The sequence below is a fragment of the Passer montanus genome, unplaced genomic scaffold, assembly GCF_014805655.1.
Source record: "Passer montanus isolate IOZ18808 unplaced genomic scaffold, ASM1480565v1 scaffold27, whole genome shotgun sequence".
NCBI lineage: Eukaryota > Metazoa > Chordata > Aves > Passeriformes > Passeridae > Passer > Passer montanus.
In genome coordinates, this window is record NW_024367372.1 from 8,949,650 (window position 1) to 8,969,417 (window position 19,768).

The 19,768-nt window shown below is 41.2% G+C and overlaps 1 protein-coding gene across 1 annotated transcript; it reads left to right on the forward strand.

The window, feature by feature from the left end:
- The first annotated feature begins 686 nt into the window (after nt 1-686).
- Nucleotides 687-6,829, forward strand: LOC120503885 (alpha-1-antitrypsin-like). The gene is made up of 5 exons (XM_039712921.1): nt 687-839; nt 2,470-3,114; nt 3,745-4,015; nt 4,553-4,700; nt 6,493-6,829. The coding sequence occupies exons 2-5, from the start codon at nt 2,484-2,486 to the stop codon at nt 6,700-6,702; spliced, it is 1,260 nt and encodes a 419-aa protein (XP_039568855.1). The 5' UTR covers nt 687-839; nt 2,470-2,483; the 3' UTR covers nt 6,703-6,829.
- Nucleotides 6,830-19,768: the final 12,939 nt, after the last annotated feature.

Sequence of the window (19,768 nt, forward strand, 5' to 3'; positions counted from 1 at the left end):
GGCGAAATCATGTACATTCAATGGAAATAATTAGTCATTGCTAATTAGGATAAGTGCCATGCACCTCATCCTTAAATAACCTTCTAAATAGCTAAATTGTGCCTGTTTCAGCTTCCTCTGTGAGGGATCCCAGTGTAAGATATGTATGTAATGCATGGTTAGCCTATGCATATGGGGTTAAGATCTTCTCTCTTCTCCCCAGTTAACATTTTGCTGTGGAAAAGTTTGCTTATTTCATTCTTTCATTTGTTTTCTTATTTCAGTTATTTTTCAAGCTATGCTAAGCTTTGCTTTTCACTTTAGTAGTTTCTGAAATACTCATCAATGGTCCCTCAAAAAGCTAACCTGTGTTCTGAGCCCATCAAAGGATGCCATTTCGGGCAGGGTGGAGCTGTACCTGAGCAAACTTGCTGCTGCCTTGGGTACTCAATTACATGGCATTGTTGCATCAGGGTATCCTGTGCAGAAAGTTCAGTGGGACAGGGCATCCATGTTCTTGGCATTTTCTTAGCTTTCCAGTTGTTCTCATGTTCTGTTTCCAGGAACTGATTTACCATGGTTACTGGTAAAGCTTTTGTAATTACAGTTTAGATTGAGCCAACAGTAGCAAAGTCTCTGATCTTTTTCTCCCTTTAGAGCCCTGGGTGCTGGCATCATTCTGGCTGTGTGATGGGAAAAAGACTTTAAATATTTGATATCCAGAAAAAAGTCGTTTACTTAATCTTTGCTTTGCAAATAACTCTTATTTGCCCTGTTTAATCTTTACCAGTGGACATTTACTTAATACTAGAAAGTGAATGAATGAGGGAAGAAGCACTGTGAAAGGAAAGTCCAGCACAGTAAGTACCACACTATACTTTCTTAGAAGTCTTTGAATATATGCTGTGTGTGATCCCTGCTATTTACTGCTAAGATTAATTTGTTTTGTACAGTAATTGGAAATTATTTTAGCTTCTGAAAGCGTTTTCTGAATGTTTGAAACAAAATTCATTCATTGATCCGGCTCCTAGCTATAGTGACAGGATGACAGGGATTTGAAGTCCAAAATGAATATCCAACAATCAGTACCAAGATGAAGAACAAAACCTTGTCTCTGCTCCCAGAGGAATAAATTTAGTCAAAATTTCAATGTCCCAACTATTCCAGGCTGATGCAGGGCTAATGAGAGTAGCTTCATTTCTGTCTAGTGTGCTCAAAGACCAGGCTACTTGCAGTCAAGTGGCCTGCAAGAGAAATAAGTCTCTCTCAAAGGCAGATTTGGGGAATTACAAAATTAATTGTTACCAGAACAAAATTAATTATCAAGAGCTAGAATGTCTTTTTTTTCCCGAGTCAGTGTTTATACCTACCATTTTAGACATATCTCCCATACTCAGCACTTCAACAGCTTATATCTCCACGTTTTCATAATGGGCATCCAGAAAAGGGATAATAAAATAAAAACTCCCCATAATGAGTCTGGTGCAAGACCTGAACCTGGCATTAGACACACAGCCTGAGGCAGATTTGGAGCAGAATCTCATTCTCCAGGATAAGTATACAGCTGCTATGAACAGTATTTAGACCATCTCTATTTCCCTGAGGGCTGCTGTTTGCTTCATGGGTTTGAGTTTCTGTCATTTGAGATAATTTAGATGAGGCACTATATGGAGAGCATTCTTCTCCAATATGTCACAGGATTCTTCCCCCAAAAAGACAGAAGAGAGACTGTGGGGTTATGTAGAATTTGCTTATGCCAATTGACGGAAAAGGAAAAGTTGTCATATTACATATACACAGCAAGGCAGATTCCACTGAAGCTTTTCCTAAGCTCTTGAGTCTTGAGCTTTGCAACTTTATGGATAGCTGATGTGCAATATAGAGTGTCAAAAAACTTTCTCGATTTAGCCTCAATTTGCTGAAACACTTATGGTAAAATCTGGAAATAATATAGGTCTTGAGTCAGAGTTGTTATGTAAGAGGCAGAAATATATAAACAGTTTAAGGGCTGAGAATTTAGGTGGATTTTATACACTGCCTTAACTATCTGCAATGCTTGAAAACCAAAGTCATAACAAGATCATGGGTACCACAAAAACTTATTAGCAAAAGTTGGTCCCCCGCCAAAGTACTCACCAGATAGATGCATGCAAATACATTAAGTCAGCCATGTACCCCAAGGCACTTAGGAATGCACTGAGGCCATGCTAGTCAGAAGCAAGAACTATTTCACACATAATACCTCTGGAAAGCTGATTCTTCCCTGGTAATACCTCGTTATTGTCTTATTTCCTTTGCTCCTTGGTCACAAACTAAGAGAACTGACTAGAAATAAACTGTAGGCCAGAGGCTGAGTAGAAGAGTATTTCCAAAAAGAATAGTAATTCTAATGACTGACATCTGAAAATCAGTGTCTAGAATACAAAATCTTTTTATCCACTAAAGAAAAATTTCTCTAGATCTAAAAGCTGCCCTGTTCTTTCTTAACAGAACTGTTCAGGACAATGAAGACTGCATTGTATTTGTGTTTGCTGCTTCTTGGACTTCAAGTCCAGGGTGAAGAGCAGGAAAAACAAATACACCATTCCCCAGAAGACCAGTCCCAGGCTGATTATGAAAACTTGCCTCATGTCAAGCTGGCTCCCAGCAATGCTGACTTTGCATTTAAGCTTTACAAGCAGATCAGTGATGAGGTGGGCAACGGGAACATTTTCTTCTCTCCTTTGAGTATCTCCACTGCCTTTGCAATACTCACCCTGGGGGCCAGATCAAACACGCTCAGAGAGCTGCAGAAAGGCCTTGCCTTCAACCTGACACGGATGGAGGAGCAGGAGATCCATGAGGGATTTCAGCGCATCCTCCAGCTGCTGAACGACCCTCACAGAGAAGACCAACTGAACATGGGCAATGCCCTCTTCATAGATAACAAAGTGGAATTGCTTCAAAACTTTTTGGATCGTGTCACAAATTTTTATTATGCTGAACCTGTTTCTAGTAACTTCCAGAATCTTCCACAGGCTATAAAGGAAATCAATATGTATGTGGAAACAAAAACACATGGCAAAATTGTTGATTTACTCAAAGATCTTGATTCAGAAACCATGATGGTTCTCATTAACTACGTTTTCTTTAGAGGTGAGTGACAGACATGGGTAGCAGCTATACAAATAAGCTCTGGAAGTTCTAAGAAACAAAACTTTTTCACATTGTGAGCACATAATCTAATTTAAAACACATCTTCATGTTCTTAAATTACACAGGAAAATATCTGAAAGACAGGTGTGAAGAATCATTTTCTATATGAGAAATTTTTAAAAAATGAAAAATTAACAGAACCAGCAGAAGTACTGTCCAATGCCATATAAATTTTAAACCAGGTTCAGAGCTGAAGATACTCAGAACTTATTTGTTGAAAGGCACAGGTATTTGGCTGTGCAGGACATGGTCAAACACAGATGACACTTGCATGAAAGGCTTATTAGCTTGAAGCTTGTATAATTGGAGTCTGTGAAAGGTTTATCATTATCTGAACAGGCAAAGATTCATCTCTTTTCCACTGCAAGCTTCAACTTGTGGGATTTTTATTAAAACCATTGAAAACAGGTTAAGCTTCTTTCCATGACCAGGCAACAAGGATCCTTAAATTGAGATAGGCTTGTTGCTGTCTCTACAGTTCAAGTATATTATTTTAAGCATCAGTTAATGTGACATGCCTTTATTAGTCCCTTTTTTATTCAATTCTATACTCATTCTTTTTTTTCAAAGGTGCCTGGGAAAGACCTTTCAACAGTTTAAACACTAGAGATGATGACTTCTTTTTGGATGCCAAGAATTCTGTTAAGGTCAAAATGATGCATCAAAACAAGGTCTTTAATGTCCACAGGGATGAGAAATTGTCTTGCTGGGTAGTAGAAATTCCATACAAAGGAAATGTTACTTCATTGTTTGTTCTGCCTGATAAAGAGACAATGAAACAGGTGGAAGATGCTCTGCTAAAAGAAACGGTGTCTAACTGGTTGAGAGGACTTAAAAAAAGGTAATATTGTAATTGTGGCTTTGTTTAAATACTGAATGGGCTAAAACTACTCATCCAGGAAAGGTAAAGCTGAGGATACCATAATGAGTTGCTAAGTACAGTTCAGAAGCACTACCCAGCTTTTTTAACTCAGACAAGCTATCAAATTATTTCATATCAAAAAGGAACCCTCTCAGCTCCCCCAGCCACAGCTCCCAGTTGGAGGATCCTGCACATGGGTGGATTGCCCTCAGGAACCTGCCTTCAGTAGGAGGAATCCAGTTAAAAAGAAAATACTACTCCTTTTTCTCCAGTCTGGATGATACATTCCAGTCAGTCACTTTCATAAACCATCACTCTACCCCTGCACCACGGATCAGCCTGTGGCTGGTGGGACAGGTACCTCAGTTTCTGCTTCTCTAACATGAGATTTATCACTGCCTTAGAAAGCCAAGCCTTAGCTTCATGGGTATTTGTGATGGATATATATCTGCAACAGATACAGCTTCAAGGGATCTTGCAATAACAAACTCACATTTTTATTTATTTTTCAAAAAGAAAAATCTACTTGGATCTTCCAAAATTCTCTATCTCCGGTTACTATAATGTTAAGAGCCTGTTTGAGAAAATGGGAGTGACTGAGGTGTTCAGTGATCAGGCTGATCTCTCTGGAGTGGCAAAAAATCTTCGTCTGAAGGTTTCCAAAGTAAGTATGCAAGCAGGGATGGCCATCAAGAGATTTTTCTGCCTTGTTTGTATGCAGGTTTAATCCTACAAATAGGCTGATCCAACCCCTGGATGTAGTCATTGTTTAATAGTGGTAATAAAGGAAAGAAAAGGTTAGGCATCAAATGGCTGTTGTTCCTACAGTTTAATATTAAATTGTTTACTGCACAGTGATCCTACAAACTTAGCTGAAAGTCTCTGAAGAAGAAAACAACTAGAAAGCATAGCAGGAATAATTTCACAAAAAGCTGGTGTTAAAGCAGTAATGCATGACAAGAATCATAGTTACTACATAAGTCTGGGAATAGTTATTCTTATACCATGTATAAACCTTTCATTATTACATTGTCTGAGCACTTCAGAATGTATATGGACAACAGACTTGTGGGACAGGGATAGCCCCATTTCACAAGCAAGAAATAAGGAAACAGACAAACAAAATGATTTCTCTAGAGTCCCAAGGAGTATATGCCTTGTGTCATGAGGGAGATGAGCCTTCCCTCTGTCTCTCACTTGTGAGACTGCCTCTGGAGTTCAACACATCCAGTCTGGGGCTCCCAAGGGACATGTGGACAACCTGGAGCAGAGTGAGTCCAGAGGAGGGTGAGCAGCATGGCTGTGTGGCTGGAGCACTGGATATATGAGGAGAGGCTGGGAGAGCTGGAGCTGCCAGTCAGGAGAAGGGAGGGTGAACAGGGGGTTCTTAGCATTGGCTACAGATATTTATAGAAAGGTAGACACAAGATGGACACAGACTCTTCTTGCAGGTGAACTGTGATACATCAAGGGACTACAGACAAAAGATAGAAAATGGGATATTCGGATTGGGTTTTATGTTAAAAAATTCACCATGAGCATCATCAAAAACTAGTATGGGTTCTCTCCTTTGAAATATTCAAATCCTGACTGGATTAAATCCTGAGTAACCTCATCTGGCGTCAGATGTCATCAAAAACTAGTATGGGTTACTTATGAAATTTCTGTCCTTTGAAATATTCAAATCCTGACTGGATTAAATCCTGAGTAACCTCATCTGGCGTCAGAGGTGACACAGTGCAGGAGGGTTGGTGGCATTCAATGGCCTCTAGAGGTCCTTCCATCATACGTTATTTGTGACTTCTCACATTCCTCCCTATGTCATGTGGAAACAACTGGATTGTAGATATGGGATTCATGCTTGGAAAGCCAAGTAAATTGGTGAAGGGTAAGCAGAGACTCATGAGAGGAAATTTTAGATGTGCTGCAGACAATGAAGGAAGCAAACAGAGGGCTGTCCAAAACCAATGAAATAGCTCATGTGAATTCCTAAACATGAATTTCCTACACCTACCACAGAAAGTCCTGAAAAATCTTATCCGTGGGCTGTGTTAGATAAAGACACTCTATAAAGCTTGTCACTATTGTTTTTGCAGAGAGAACTATTTTGCTAACACAGAAATTGATGCAAAATGAAAAATTTCTTCTTTTGTTTTCAGTATTAGGGACAAAATTTACCCTGAGAAACAACAGGATAATAAATATCCTCTATTTTGCTCAGTGTCTGCAAGCAGGCATGTTTGACTCTTGACTGTTGAAGAAAACTTTTCCTGAACTCAGAGCAAACTTTGCTTGTCTTGGAAAGGCTGGACACTAGTATTTTTTTCACACAAGTTCTACATTCATTCTATGTTTTCCTTTAAGAATTACCTTCCCCCCGTGTTAAAGCAAGCAAATTTTCCCCCAGCTGTTTCTCTCTCTTCTGCACCTAGATTATAATCTCTGTTTCGTTGCAGGCAATTCACAAGGCCACGGTGGATGTCAGAGAGAATGGCACAGAGGCTGCTGCAGTGACTGCATTAGAAATTGTTCCACTGAGTCTACCATTTCCTCCTCCTCCTCACATCACCTACAACAGGCCCTTCTTGATGATGATTATTGACAAAACCACTGATGGCCTGCTCTTCCTGGGGAAAATTTTCAACCCAACTGCTCAGGAAAACTAGGCCAGAGCACTTAAACTCTCCAGTGCAGAGAGGAGAGCTTGTGCACATCCCAGGAATTTCTTTGCAAAGTAGAACTAGAACTGATCCGATGCATAATTAACAAATAAATAAATAAATCTTCTGTCAAGTTCTTGTTTACTTTAAAGCAGACATTTGAGTGCAAACATTATAGGCCATTTTTACAAAATTACTCAGCCCAAGTAGGCAGCCATGAGATCTTAAACAGATACACATTTTCTGTGTAGTTATCATGGTGTCAGGGGTTTTTGTATGCAGATACAATTTCCTGCTGTTGGTTGAGAAACTTCTTGTATCTCCCATTTCCTGTCCTCGCCTCACAAACCTCAAGTCTATCCCTTTCAGCCAGGGAACCCTTCTCTCCCTCCCTCTTGTTCCACCATGAATCCCAGGAGAAGTCTCCCTCCTCTTTGAAGTCCTTCTGTGGGAATGGAAACAGAGACACAGAGTTGTTATACCTTTCCTCTCCCAGATGGTGGATACTCCTTGGTACAGAATAATCCTTTTCCTTCTAGCTTGACAGCTGCCTTCTACCAGCTTTAAAACTTGCTCCCTTCTGTGCTTCTCATTATTTGCCCCAGAATAAGGGGCCCAACACTTCTGGCAAGGCAAGAATTTAGCTTTTGTGTCTGTGAAAGCTGCACATCATTGCACAAACTATCATCTTTAATAGTCTTGTGCATGCACAGTAAAGCACGGGATCCCTAGGAGAACCAGATGTGGCAAAACCCATCCTCTGGTTCCAGAAACTGGTGACTGCATCTGAAGGTCATGTCTCTGTTGTCCACATGCCAGCTGATCATATTGATCTCTATGTGCTCCAGCAAGCTCAGGCTGCTGAGTGCCTCCAAGAGGATTCTCTCCATGAAGCTGATGTTCAGAATGCAGAAAGGTGACTTGGGCACCTTCCTGAGTACTGTGTAGGCAGAAGCCAACATTACCAACAGCACCATGTGAAAGTCATGCTGCAGCAGGTTAATTTCATTAACTGGCAATTAAAAATAGAGTAGGATAGTAGTAAAGGCATAGCTGAAAACACCTTCCCCCCAACCCCTTCCTTCTGCCAGGCTCAATTTCACTCCTAACTCCTCAACTCCTCTCTCTGAGTGGTGCAGGAAAGCAGACACAGGGCCAGAGGAGTCAAGGTCAGTTTTTAATGCTTCATCTCTGCCACTCCTTCCTATTCCTGCTCTTCTGCTCCAGCATGACATTGCTTCAGGAACTGCTCTGCCATGGGTCTTTCTGGCAGGATCCAATCCACCCGGAACAGACTGTTCCAGTGTGGTCTTTTCTCCATGGGGTTGCATGTCCTGCCAGGACTCTGCTCCAGGGCAAGCTGCCCACAAGCTGCAGCTTCCTTCTCAGCCGTATCCACTTGCTCTGGCATGGAGTCCTCAGGCAGCGTGGGCCTCTGCTCCACCCCAGTGCTCCACGGGCTGCCCCTAGGGACACAGCTGCCTCACCAGGGGCTTCTCCAGAGCCTGCAGGGAATCTCTGCTCCAGAGGCTGGAGCACCTCCTGCCTCTTCTCCTGCATTGATCTGAATGTCTGTGGGGCTGCTTCTCGCATTTGTTATTTTAGTCCTCCCTCTCACCCCTGCTACACAATGTGTTTTCCTTTTTCTCAAATGCATTCCCCAGAGATGCCACCATCTTGGCTGAAGGGCTCAGATGGTGTGGTAGATCTGCTGGAACCCTCTGGAATGGGCTGGAACTGGTCATGTCCAGCACAGGACAGCCCTGACTTCTCCTCACAGAGGCTGCCCTGCAGCCCCCTCTGCCAGCACCTCTGCACAACCACCAGATACACAGAACCCAGTCCTCAGCTGGGGTTCACAAGGGTAATGCCATTTAATGGATGGGTAGAACACTTTGATGGTGCTAATGAACTGCCAGCAGCTCCTTCAGAGTGTCCTCTCAGCTCGAACAGCTGGAGGGCACTTCTCCAGCACAGCCTGAGCTGAGCCTCAGGACAGCTCAGGACACTGCTTCCTGCCTGGGTATCCCACCTCAGCTCTGCCCTTCTCCTCAGGAGGAGCTGGAATCAAAGAGTCCACTGAAGGGGCCTGGGGCTCCCTGACACTGCTGGAGGGCTTTAGCCTCTGGCTAGGCTGGGTCAGAGCTGCTGAATGCTTCTGCAATGAGGTTTGGTTTGGGAGAGCCCTGGCAGGTCATGTGGTGGAGAGAAAACCACACCAGAGTGTGCAATTTTGCAGTGAGAGATAATAAAGCCTTTCATGTGAGCAAGCACAGACCTTTCCACAGTCGTATGGGGAAAAAAACCACCCAACCTCTAGCCAACCTATTCACACAGACCTAGACTTGCTTAATGCAAAATATTTTCTCTATAATCATCCCCTTATATCCCCCATCTCCAGAGTTTAAAGACAGAAAACTAGCAATGCTCCATGGAAAATCTGAGTCAGCCATACCTGTCTAACACATTTTCTCTCTCGGGAAAATAAAATCATTTCAGCATTGCTTGAAGGGGCAAACATCTGCTGTTGGAGACAAGCCAAGGATTTTAGCTTTGCACAGGGCTGCCAAGCTACAAGTCTCTTCATCCACAGCTACTAATACAACTTGCTCAGTCATTGCTCCCCTGCTTTGGGAGTGGTGAGGTTTAGGAGAGCAGTTAACTGTGCACTACTTAAGACATTAAAGGCAAGGCAAGAAAAAAAGTAAACAGGAAACTGTTCATATTGCCTCATTTCTTCCCTTCCCCTCTGCCCAATTCTGCAAAATGAAACCCAGAAGCAATGCCAGTTTTATTGTTTACTAGTAAATACTAGATAAAAGAAATAAAAATATTTGTAAAAATTCTTAATTATCCTCTTAGATAATTAAGAGGGGAAGAGCAGCCCAGAGGAGATAATTAAGAACTGTGAGATTTTCTTATGGAAAATAGTGCAAGTTCACTTGGTGTCTAACGGGTTAAATTCATTTTTTTGAGGGTGGAAAAATTATTTCAGCTGAGAGGATACTTCCCAGCTATGCTTTTGTAACTTCCCTGCAATTGCAAATAAGAACAATTTAAAAAAAAAGTTTTAAAACGCAGACCAGTGATTTCTCAAATCAGCAGTTAAGTTCAAAGACTTTGTTGGAAACTTAGATGGGTTTTGGAAAGGAGCTTAAAGAGTTGGAAGAGAACAGGAGTGTTGAGCTGATTTGTTCAGTTATTTTAACTCCATGGTGGAGCTAGGGGGAATGTAGCAAGAACACCATGATTTATCAGAAAAAGTGAAAGCTTTACAGATGTTCAGAAAATCTGCCTTGAAACCAAAGGCAACACATTGGCCCAGCTGTAGATTTCCTGAATCAGCTCTGGCTGAAACTGAAATGCTACTGAGAGGAAAACACATCACCCTGAGCCTAGGTAACTCCAGCAGACTGAGAAACTTCACGTTTTCAGGAGCAACATGGAAAGAAGTGGGAGTGTAAAATCTCTCTAGAGTATAAGGAACCCTTGGCCACACTTCAATGTACCAACACTTCAGACACACTGACCCAAGGGACAGAAAATGTGGTGCCAGCACATGGAGTGGGCTGCCCATGTGTCGTGGCCTGGTGTTAACAGGGATAACTACCCTCACCTCAACCTCCACCAGCACAGCACCTACAGGTCACTAGCTAAACTCTCAAGGCTCTGCATTTTGATCCTTGATGACTTCCCTTGTTAACTAAAAAAGTAGCATCTACCCCTACCATACTGGAATATTGGGCATACAGGATGCATAATAAGGGGTAAAACTAGACTGCATTTACTTTGCAATATTTGACCTCCATTTTGCACAGACAGGTCTCTCTGTGCCTTCATTAGTCATCTGTCTCTGATGTTTTTTGGTGTCAAGGCCCGACTTGAGAAAAAATGCATTTCTGAAGCATTTGAGACAGCAGTACTGTAGCTGAAGTCACAGGAGTCCTGACCTAAAACTCCCCACAGACATCCCTAAGTGGAGATGGAGATTATCTGAGCAGTGTTTTTGTTTTGTATTTCCAAGCAGTCTGACCTGACATTCAGCAAAATTGAGGCTTTTGAGAAGCATTAGGGAATGTTGTAGGCAGCAAGCTGTCATATTTGAAAAGTAACATATTGCACTTCAAAGTTATCGTGAACTGTCTTCATTTGTCTGAAATGCACGTATTGATGTAAGAACCATAAATATTCACCGAATCAGAAAAAGTCTGAAGCAAAACCACCACAATTTGCCCTTGGCTAACATAAAATAATATATTAAAAATGTACTATAACAGCTTGTTATGTTGAATTATTTTTCTGCTCTAGGTCTATTCAAGCCCCTCTTTTTCTTTTTTTTTTTTTTTAGGGTTAATGTGCCTTCCAGTTTAGTGAAGTATCACTTTTGCAACTACCTTGAAAGGAAGGAAATGCATCTGGGAGTCTCAGTCCTATGCATTAAAGGAATTCCACAAGACTGTGGAGAAGGACAATGCCCTTCAGACTTCTCTTGGTCAGAACCAGGTACTGCTACCCCACTTGGCATGCATTCTTTTAGTAAATCTGGAGCTCCTTGATGACTGAAAATTCAAGCAAAGAATTTCTCATGAGCCTTTGAGCGAACTGCTAGCTTAACCAATATCTATTACATGCACAATCATGTGGATATTCTTGCCAGCTATATTTCTTTGAAGATGTGCCAGTACAGACAGTATTAAAGGGGCACATCAGGTTTTAGTCTTTTAAGACTGTTAACTCCTGCTAGCTCTGTTAATGTTTTCCATGGAAATTGTTAGTCCACATTTCTAAATCTGTGAGTCGTTAGGAAAGTACATCACATTTACAGCAAAATTTTGCATGCCCACATGCTGTGTGGATGTCAATGGGAGCTGTAGCCAGCTGTATTGATTGTGTGTACTGCAGGTAGGATTGACTTTAACATTTAAATATGGCCCTGAAACAGAAACAGAAAACCACAGCTTCTGTCTAATTTAGAAATACAGCCGCTCCTTCCAAATCTGTGCAGGGTCCGTGGCACTCATTCATGTACAGTGCATTTACACTTTGTTCAACTCTTATTCAAGAATGAAGTGCCCAAAACTGAGCACTGTCTATTCTGTTCTGTGAGGGACTCTCGGCCATCCTGAACATTCACCTTCAGACCTGGAAAATCAATACCTGAAGTGCTGTGGAAGTGTTGTGGAAGTCCAGAAAGTGGTCAAGCTGACCCTAATAGAGCAGTTGATATGGAAGAACAAGCCCCCAAAAAAGCAGATGGCTTTAGCTCAAGACCGAGATGCAGATTTCATTGCTGAGGCCCACATGTGCATATGGATGTGAAAGTGAGAAAGCAGTATCAGGACTCCTTCTCCCTCAGTGCATCAATTTTGAGCAATTTAATTTCCCAACTTGCAGGCTGTTAGGTGTGAGAATTTTTGGTAGCCTGTAAGGGTTGTAGGTGGGGAGTAGGTTGTGTAAATGTCCTCTCATAACTTTTAAATTAGTTGGATGATATCAACAATTCCAAACTAAAAAAAAACCCAACCACTTATTTTAAATAAAATTCTGAGTGCTGTCACTTTCCCATCTACGTTCCTATCTCTTGCACTCCCTGTGGTATTACAGAAGAAAAGTAAATTAGATAAAAGCTAAACATGAGCCAACTCTCTGACTCAGCCACTGAACCACATGTTGTAAGGATTCAGGGGAAGAATTCTCTGTTGTACCAAGAAAAGAGAGAGTTTATTAGTTTCTACAGGTTTCCAAAAATGAGACAGCTTGATCTGGAACTGATCTGAAACTCATACAAGGGCCTCATCAAAATTACAGAACAACTAGAAAAATAATTTAGAAAACTTGCTTTCCTAAAACTGCAGACTTAAAGAAAATAATTTTCCATGTCTTTCACCAGAAATATTATTAGCTAGTAAAACTTTCAGAGCACCAGTAATTATGAGTACTGCTTGGTGAATCCAACAATCTGGTCACAGGATAAATATTCCATTGCAGAAATAAGATTTCTGTGGTCAAGAAACCCTGAAACAAACCTGGATAAACAGAGGTTCGTTGAATATTTCCTAATGATTCCTTTTTTTCTTTGTTTAGCTTCATTTTCCACTGTTTCTCAAAGGTCTCATGAACAAAGAATTTCATTATAAAATTACCCAGGATCATGGCAAAATATCAGTTAAAGCTCAAATGAAGACCAAACTAAGTAAATATTATAGTTAGCCTCATGAGCACTGAGTGGCTGCCTGCCTGGGTGGTGAAATCCCATAGACATAGTAAATCTCTTGTTTATCTTACAGAAATGAAAATGTAAGAGGAATAGAAGGCCCTTTGGAATTACATGCTATAAAAACTCAGAAAAAATTCATTGGAATACAAATTTTTATTGGTTGCTATGTTTACATACACTGGAGGCCAGAAGAGGACAAATGCCTTAACAATACAAGTGTAGTCTGGTCTCTTGTTTTTCACACAATACTACAAGGACAACACATCACTCACTCTTCTTGAAAAAAGCCCTTTTGCCTCTAAAGGTCTACTCTGAAAGGAAGAAGTTCTTCTTCCCTAGTTTTACTTCAAGTAAATGGCATATAATTTCTGAATTGCCTATACAGAATGGAAGCTTTTTCTTCTGGAGTATTTCTCCCCTTGTGCTGTGACATCAAGGTTTACAATTCCCTCAAATGTGGTACTTCAGCATGTTGCAGAATTGGTGGGAAGGGGCAGGGTGAATCATCCTTTCAGCATTTTCCCCAGAGTGGTCATGTTCAAGGAGCCATTATACCCCAACTGAAATAAGACAATTTCCCTCTCTTCTTACCAGAACAGAGCCTGATAATTCCTACTCCACTATGGAAAAATATTAATCCCCCTACTTAACTCCTTCAACACTCTAAGGAGTCGTTTAATTGTGAAATAGTAGTGTGTGGGGGGAGTTGTGTTCAAGAGAGATTTTGAAAGAATAATAGAGAGATTATCTTAAAATAAGTTTGTGAATCAATGAATAAGGGGTGAAAAATAAAGTAATTGTCTGGCAGTACAAACTGAAATTATCATAATAGGTGAATAAAAAGTGTGAGTTGATCTCTTCATATGAAGTAGGAGACAATAGAAAAGTCAGAGTTTGGAAACAAAAATAAGCAATCACCAGTGCAGTAATCACAAAGAAAAGCCAGTGAAATCTTCAAAGGGTGAAAAAACCCTTGGGTCTGAAGGGGTAAAAATGTATTTTTGACGCCCAGGCAACGTGCCCCTCACATTCTGTTGACTTACTCATTTTCTCAACAGCCTGGCTGCTCCTCCCAGAGGCAGTGCTGGTCTGGGCCCCAGAGGGGCTGACACAGGCACAGAGGTCACCAGAGCAGCGAGCATCTACCGTGGTGGTCAGGGCTGGAAACACACGGCTCTGTGTGCTAGATCACACTGTTCAGACAGCTGAACTCACAATTCCTCCTGCACGTGGACACCCAGGTTTCCCAGTCACATACTGGATCACTCTAAATAACCACTCTGTGCTCTCCTAACACAGTGTCTGATTTAAAGCTCTTTGCATTGCACTTTGTTCTTAACCAGTAAGTACCATCCTGGCTAGCACTTACTGTGCCTGCTCCTCTGGGCTGCTCTTCCCCAGCTGGTCTCCAAGAGTTTTTACCAGACCATGCACATAGTTTTGCTCTCTGGGAGCTCTGGGCTGTTTCCTTGTAGTCTTCATCATGCTAAGCCCTACAGGATATAGGAAGCAAAATTCTTCGGGATGCTTTTGAGTGGGCATAGTCAGATTAAGTAACTCTAGCAATATTCAGGGTACAAACATCTCCATCAATATATCACTTAGAGGCTTCCTATTTAGCCTTAACTGCAGAGCATCTCATCATGACACCTTTGGCCTAAAGGCTTAATTAGTCTTAAAACCACAAACTAGGAAGTTGTTCAACACTCAGATAGAAAATAAAATAGGCGTGATTTGTTATTTATGATCAACTTAGTGTCTGTCATTATGTTAATTCAAAGTACCACATAAATGATGGCTTCAACTTTGTCATTATTATTTTAATTAATCCTAATATTTCTCTATATTTGGAAATGTAACTGACTGATATTATCTTTATAGTACTCAGACATGGGCAAGAGAATAAAAGTGACACAGCTTCAAAGGAGAGGTTGATTTTTCAAGCTGAAATGCAATTTAGAAAAGATGTCTCAAGAAGAAATGTTGCATTTGTAACATGCAACTTGCACTATAGCTTGTCAGGATTTATGAAGAAAACAACTTTATTTGATATGTCTGAACTTGGAGCCATGCTGCTGTTGGCTTTCCTCTGAAGGCTTTGAATCAGAAAAGCAGGGGAAGGAAAGAATTTGCTATATGCTATCAGCCTTTTTCTGGAGAAGCTCTGTGAAAATCCCTTCACCCTTCATTTCTGGCATGAACCTTAGGAGACAGCAAGAAACAGCAGAGCCATTGGGACCCAGGAGCACTCAGTGTTATTTTTGCTCTCTTGTGCTGGCATGCAGCTGTGCCCAGAAGAGCAATGCCACTGCTTGCTCTACAGCTACTGTATAAACTTTATTTGCTGTTTAATGTATAACAGTGTGTTCACTGTGTAAGCCTGTTCAAACAATATAAAGACAGCACAAAAAGCAATAAAGGTCAGATGAATGTGATGGAGTCCTTCTGAAAGTGCCATGGATAGCATTAGGTTTTAGTAGCTAAGGACATTAAACTCACGTTAGCGATCTGTGTCACAGATTAATTCACTCAATTAATTAATTCATGCCCAGCTGAAGTTCATTAGGGCAATGACAGTCTACTCTGTACAAAGAAGCTCTTCTTTATCCAGCTAACAAGGCAGATTACTTTTCACTACCATAAAGATGATTTTTAAATTAAACTTTTAAAGCAATAAGGCAAATATGGATCACTGAACACAAATTATAGAAAGATATAGTATTTTTGGGATGGTCTAATTCCCATCATTAGTAGATAACTAGGGTATCTAATTCTTTGGTACCCAGATGGCTTCCACAGACTTCAGCTGGTCAGAACAGAGGCATTCATGCAGCATGAAAAAGATCCAGGAAATCTCATATCAGAAATCCTGAATGGAGAATCAGAAAACTCAAAAGCAAATCTGCAGCTTCCAATGAATGGACATCCTACCTCTTGCTGATTTGGGGTCAGAGAGCAGGGGTCTGAGGGGCATGAAAGTGTTTGTGCCAATGTGGAAAATTATCATCAGGGCCTTTTCTGTGAAGGTGGGGAGGAAAAGGAGGGGTGGAGGGAAGATGGAAATGTTTAAGGGATAAAGATGCTTTGCCACCTCTGAGCCCATTTAACCCTTCCCAGGAAGATCATCTAACCTTCAGGGACAGCTCAGGTAAGGGAGGAGAGAGTTTCTTCCCCTGGGACACCTTCCTAAGGTTTCTGCTGCAGCTAAAGACTCCTGCCACAGTGCAACTTTCACCTGCTGTCTATCTGTCCAAAGTCACACACACAGATGCTCACACTGCTCTTCTTAAAACTTCCTTGTTGGGTTCAGACCCACCAGCTAAATCAATCTTCCTTCTGATCACATCTCCTAGCTCCCTTCTTATGCCCAGCTCAGAAGTGTCCATCCTAAGACTCATCCTCTTCAGGATGAAAAAGAAAAAGTTGCTTAGCAATAACTGCATTTTTCTGGAAGAATGATGTATATAAATATCCACTTTCCACTCTTTTTTTTTCATCATGTATCATCTGAATTTCGGATCACAAGCTGAGATGGGATTCCTGACTGTATATAAACTCATGATACATAGAGGGCACTGCCAAGACAAAGGTCTTGACAGATTCTATGATTGTTGCACTACTGGTAGCTGCTTCCTTTGCTGTTTCTTTCTGGTCACCTGTAGGTAACTTCCCATTTTGTGCAACTCCACATAACCCTTCTACTGCAGGAATTATTATCTACATTTGGACCCAGAGTCCTTCACAATCACCTTTGCCTAAAGAAGCTCCTATCCCCAACACCTGTGCAGTAGTGTGCTGACTGGTCAAAACATGGAATATCTAGATAGCTGATCTGCAAATATTAAAGAATAGAGAGAAAATAGAAAAGAACAGAGGGAGCCCTCACTGGCGTCACAACATGCCAGAACAAACACATGGAGTTCAAGGTGAAAAGTTTGACTTAGTGGTATCCTCAATACTTGTAAACAATACTAGAATGTTGCACTTTGCAATTAATCCTTACATCCTAATCTTGTGATTCTGGTGGGGAATAGAGTCCAGGTGAGCAAACACCACCTGCAGAAGAAAGAGGGGTTTGTAGCTGACCGGTCTGAAAGTTGCCAGGTAAGAAGGCTCAAGAGGTCCAACATGCTTCTACTACAAGGGCAAGGCAGCACTGCATGAATTACAGTTCCACTGGTCCTTCCCTTTCTCTTTGCTCACAACCAACTGCAGGAGCACTACCAGCTGGTTATCGCCAGGGATAAGATGGGAACTGTAAAAAAAGTGTCATGTTTCACATCTAAGGACAAAAAAGGATATAAATTACATGCTTTAGACACCTACAGGTTCCACACTGCAGTCCATCATCTTACAGGCTATCCCTGGTTTCTTGTTGGTTTTCTTCCATTTCAGTTTTACTGCAAATTTCCCTTCTTGATCCTAACCAGAAACACAGCATTCTTCCTGCACTGTTTTTTTCCAAATGTGAATTTAATTTATTGAGCAAACAACTGCACATTTCACATTACTAGATCACCTGCCTCTGCTTATATTGCCTGAATCCAAAAGACATGGGGCCTCCTCTGACTGAGGTGATTTATTTCCATCTTGTAGCTGGGACCAGCTTCTCTCTCACACCCATCAATATTGTTCTCCTTAAACACACCTGAAGATAATAGAAAAAATATCCCAAAATGCAAATGGGTTTCATAAGAACACTATTAAAAATATTTCATAGCAATTGATTACTGCAATATTACATGCATCAATTGTGTCAACTATTCCTTGTACTTCCATGGCATTCAGGAGTTTCAGTCACCAGAAGCAGGACTCAGCTCAGCTGAAGTGAGTGTGCGTGGGATGGGAGCCTTTCCCTTGGAGGCAGGCTGGTGCCTGTACATAGTCCTCCACACCCTTCCTTAATTCCCACTGGTCTCATCCCCAGATCTGCTTCCGAGAGAATGAAACACCACACCAGAGCAGTTCTAACAACTAGTTTCAGATTTGCCCTTTGGATGAAAAACATTGTCAGAAAACCACTTTTCATTTTCTGAGTAAATGAGCTGAAAGATTCTCCAAGAGATCAGCAGGTTTTGTCTGATCCCAGCTGAAAAGCAGCAAATTACTGAGCTGAGGTATTGTAAAAGTCAGACAACATTTTAAAGAAGTTTCTAAAATACTGTTCCAGTTCAGAAACTATCAAAATTAAATGCTGTATTTTTTCACCTAAAAAGTATTTGGGAAGAAACTATTCAGCAGATTCAGCAAAAGCTTCAGAAGTTGCTCTGGGCAACCTGACATGTCTGGATGAAGATGAGTTTTGACATGAGTATTTCACCATGTTAGAGGCTCTTCCCTCTTCACCATGCACCTGACCTTCCCCTAACTAGAAATTCTCTTTTGTAAAAAAAGAAAGGCAGGCAATATCTACATTATTTGCTATTCTTCAGGAATGATTATTTGTCCCTGATCTGGTTAACGTTTATCATAGAGTCTGGGTTTATAACACTGTTCAACAGCTGAAATAATATGAACAGGATAGACTCTGTGCTTTGGAGAAAATTGACTAGAGCAGGAATAAATGTCTCCAAAATACAGCAATATTTAGAAACAGCTACTGAGCATCAGATCTTTCACAAACTGAAACCTTCAAAGCCCCAAAACCCTGGCTTTTCCTTTGAGCTTGACATCTCCAGTCACCTCCATGGCCACCATCTCCCAAAAGCCAAGTGAGCTTCTGAGGAGTGATACAGAAGGTAGAAGTAAAAATAAAACCATACAAGTCTTCTCATTACAAGCAAAACAAGACTAGCAATGAAACTCGTCATGAAAATGCATTTTTACTGTGTAAGAGATGTTTCAAGTAATTTTTCTCCACCAAAAGTCATAGGGTAACTCCTGTCTGCTACTATCAGTGAACTATTTGGCCAGATTGTGTCGGATGTATCTGTACATGCCCAGGTTACTTGTGATGGTCAAGACTCACTGGATGTGTTTGCTACATGTCCATGATCACCATCATGTAAATAGTTACAAAGTATACTCAATGTCAGCTAAAAACTGAGCTAAATCAGTGCTGAATTTGCACAGCTGTCTGTTTAAGTATTAGGAAATACAGAAATTCATATGGTACTGAAAAATACATCTCAAGTCCCTCTGTGCAGATATCTTTATATTTTCCTTCAGGAAAAGCACCTTGTTGAAGAAAATGCTGGACATTGCTTCTTTCAAGTAAATGAATATCTGTGATTGGAAGTAACACTGAGGCCTCAGAGTTTTACCTCTGGAGAAATGTCATGTCAAATCACTGTCAGTGGAGCAGGACTCCACCAATCCCATCCCTCACCACACACAGCACAGCACAGCCACCTGCATCCTGGCATTTCCTAATTGCAGGAGTTTGCAGTTAATGTGTGCTCCTGAGGGCCCTGCCATGTGACAGCCCTTCCAAGAGTTCCAGGTTTTATCACCCACAGTGTCCCATTTCTGAGGTGTCTAAGTGCCTAATAATCACTACATATGGAAGATGAGACCAAAAAATTATATTCTGGGGGTAAGAGAAGACAGTGCAAATGCTGGATCAATCAGCCGAACACACAAGAGATGGTAGACTTATGGGGTTCAAAATCAATGTTTTCCATCTGCTGGGTATTTGTGTGTCCCCAATTTCTGTAAATCTCCAATTTCCATAAATCTCCAATTTCCTAGCCATTTCAGAGAAATCTAAAGGTATCTGAGCAGAGTGATGTGCTTTTTAAGGAGGATTTGAAAGCAGAAAGCATTTCCACATGACATGTACAGATGTTGATAACCCCTGAGCAGCTTCCAGAGTCTAAGTCTCTTATGGATCACATCTCACAGCTCAGGGCAAGA

Excerpts from the sequence above, each read along its gene's own strand:
- LOC120503885 (XM_039712921.1), top strand. The coding sequence starts at position 2,484 with ATGAAGACTGCATTGTATTTGTGTTTGCTGCTTCTTGGACTTCAAGTC. Across the intron at positions 3,115-3,744 it reads TAACTACGTTTTCTTTAGAG|GTGCCTGGGAAAGACCTTTC; the intron begins GTGAGTGACAGA and ends TTTTTTTCAAAG. Across the intron at positions 4,701-6,492 it reads TTCGTCTGAAGGTTTCCAAA|GCAATTCACAAGGCCACGGT; the intron begins GTAAGTATGCAA and ends GTTTCGTTGCAG.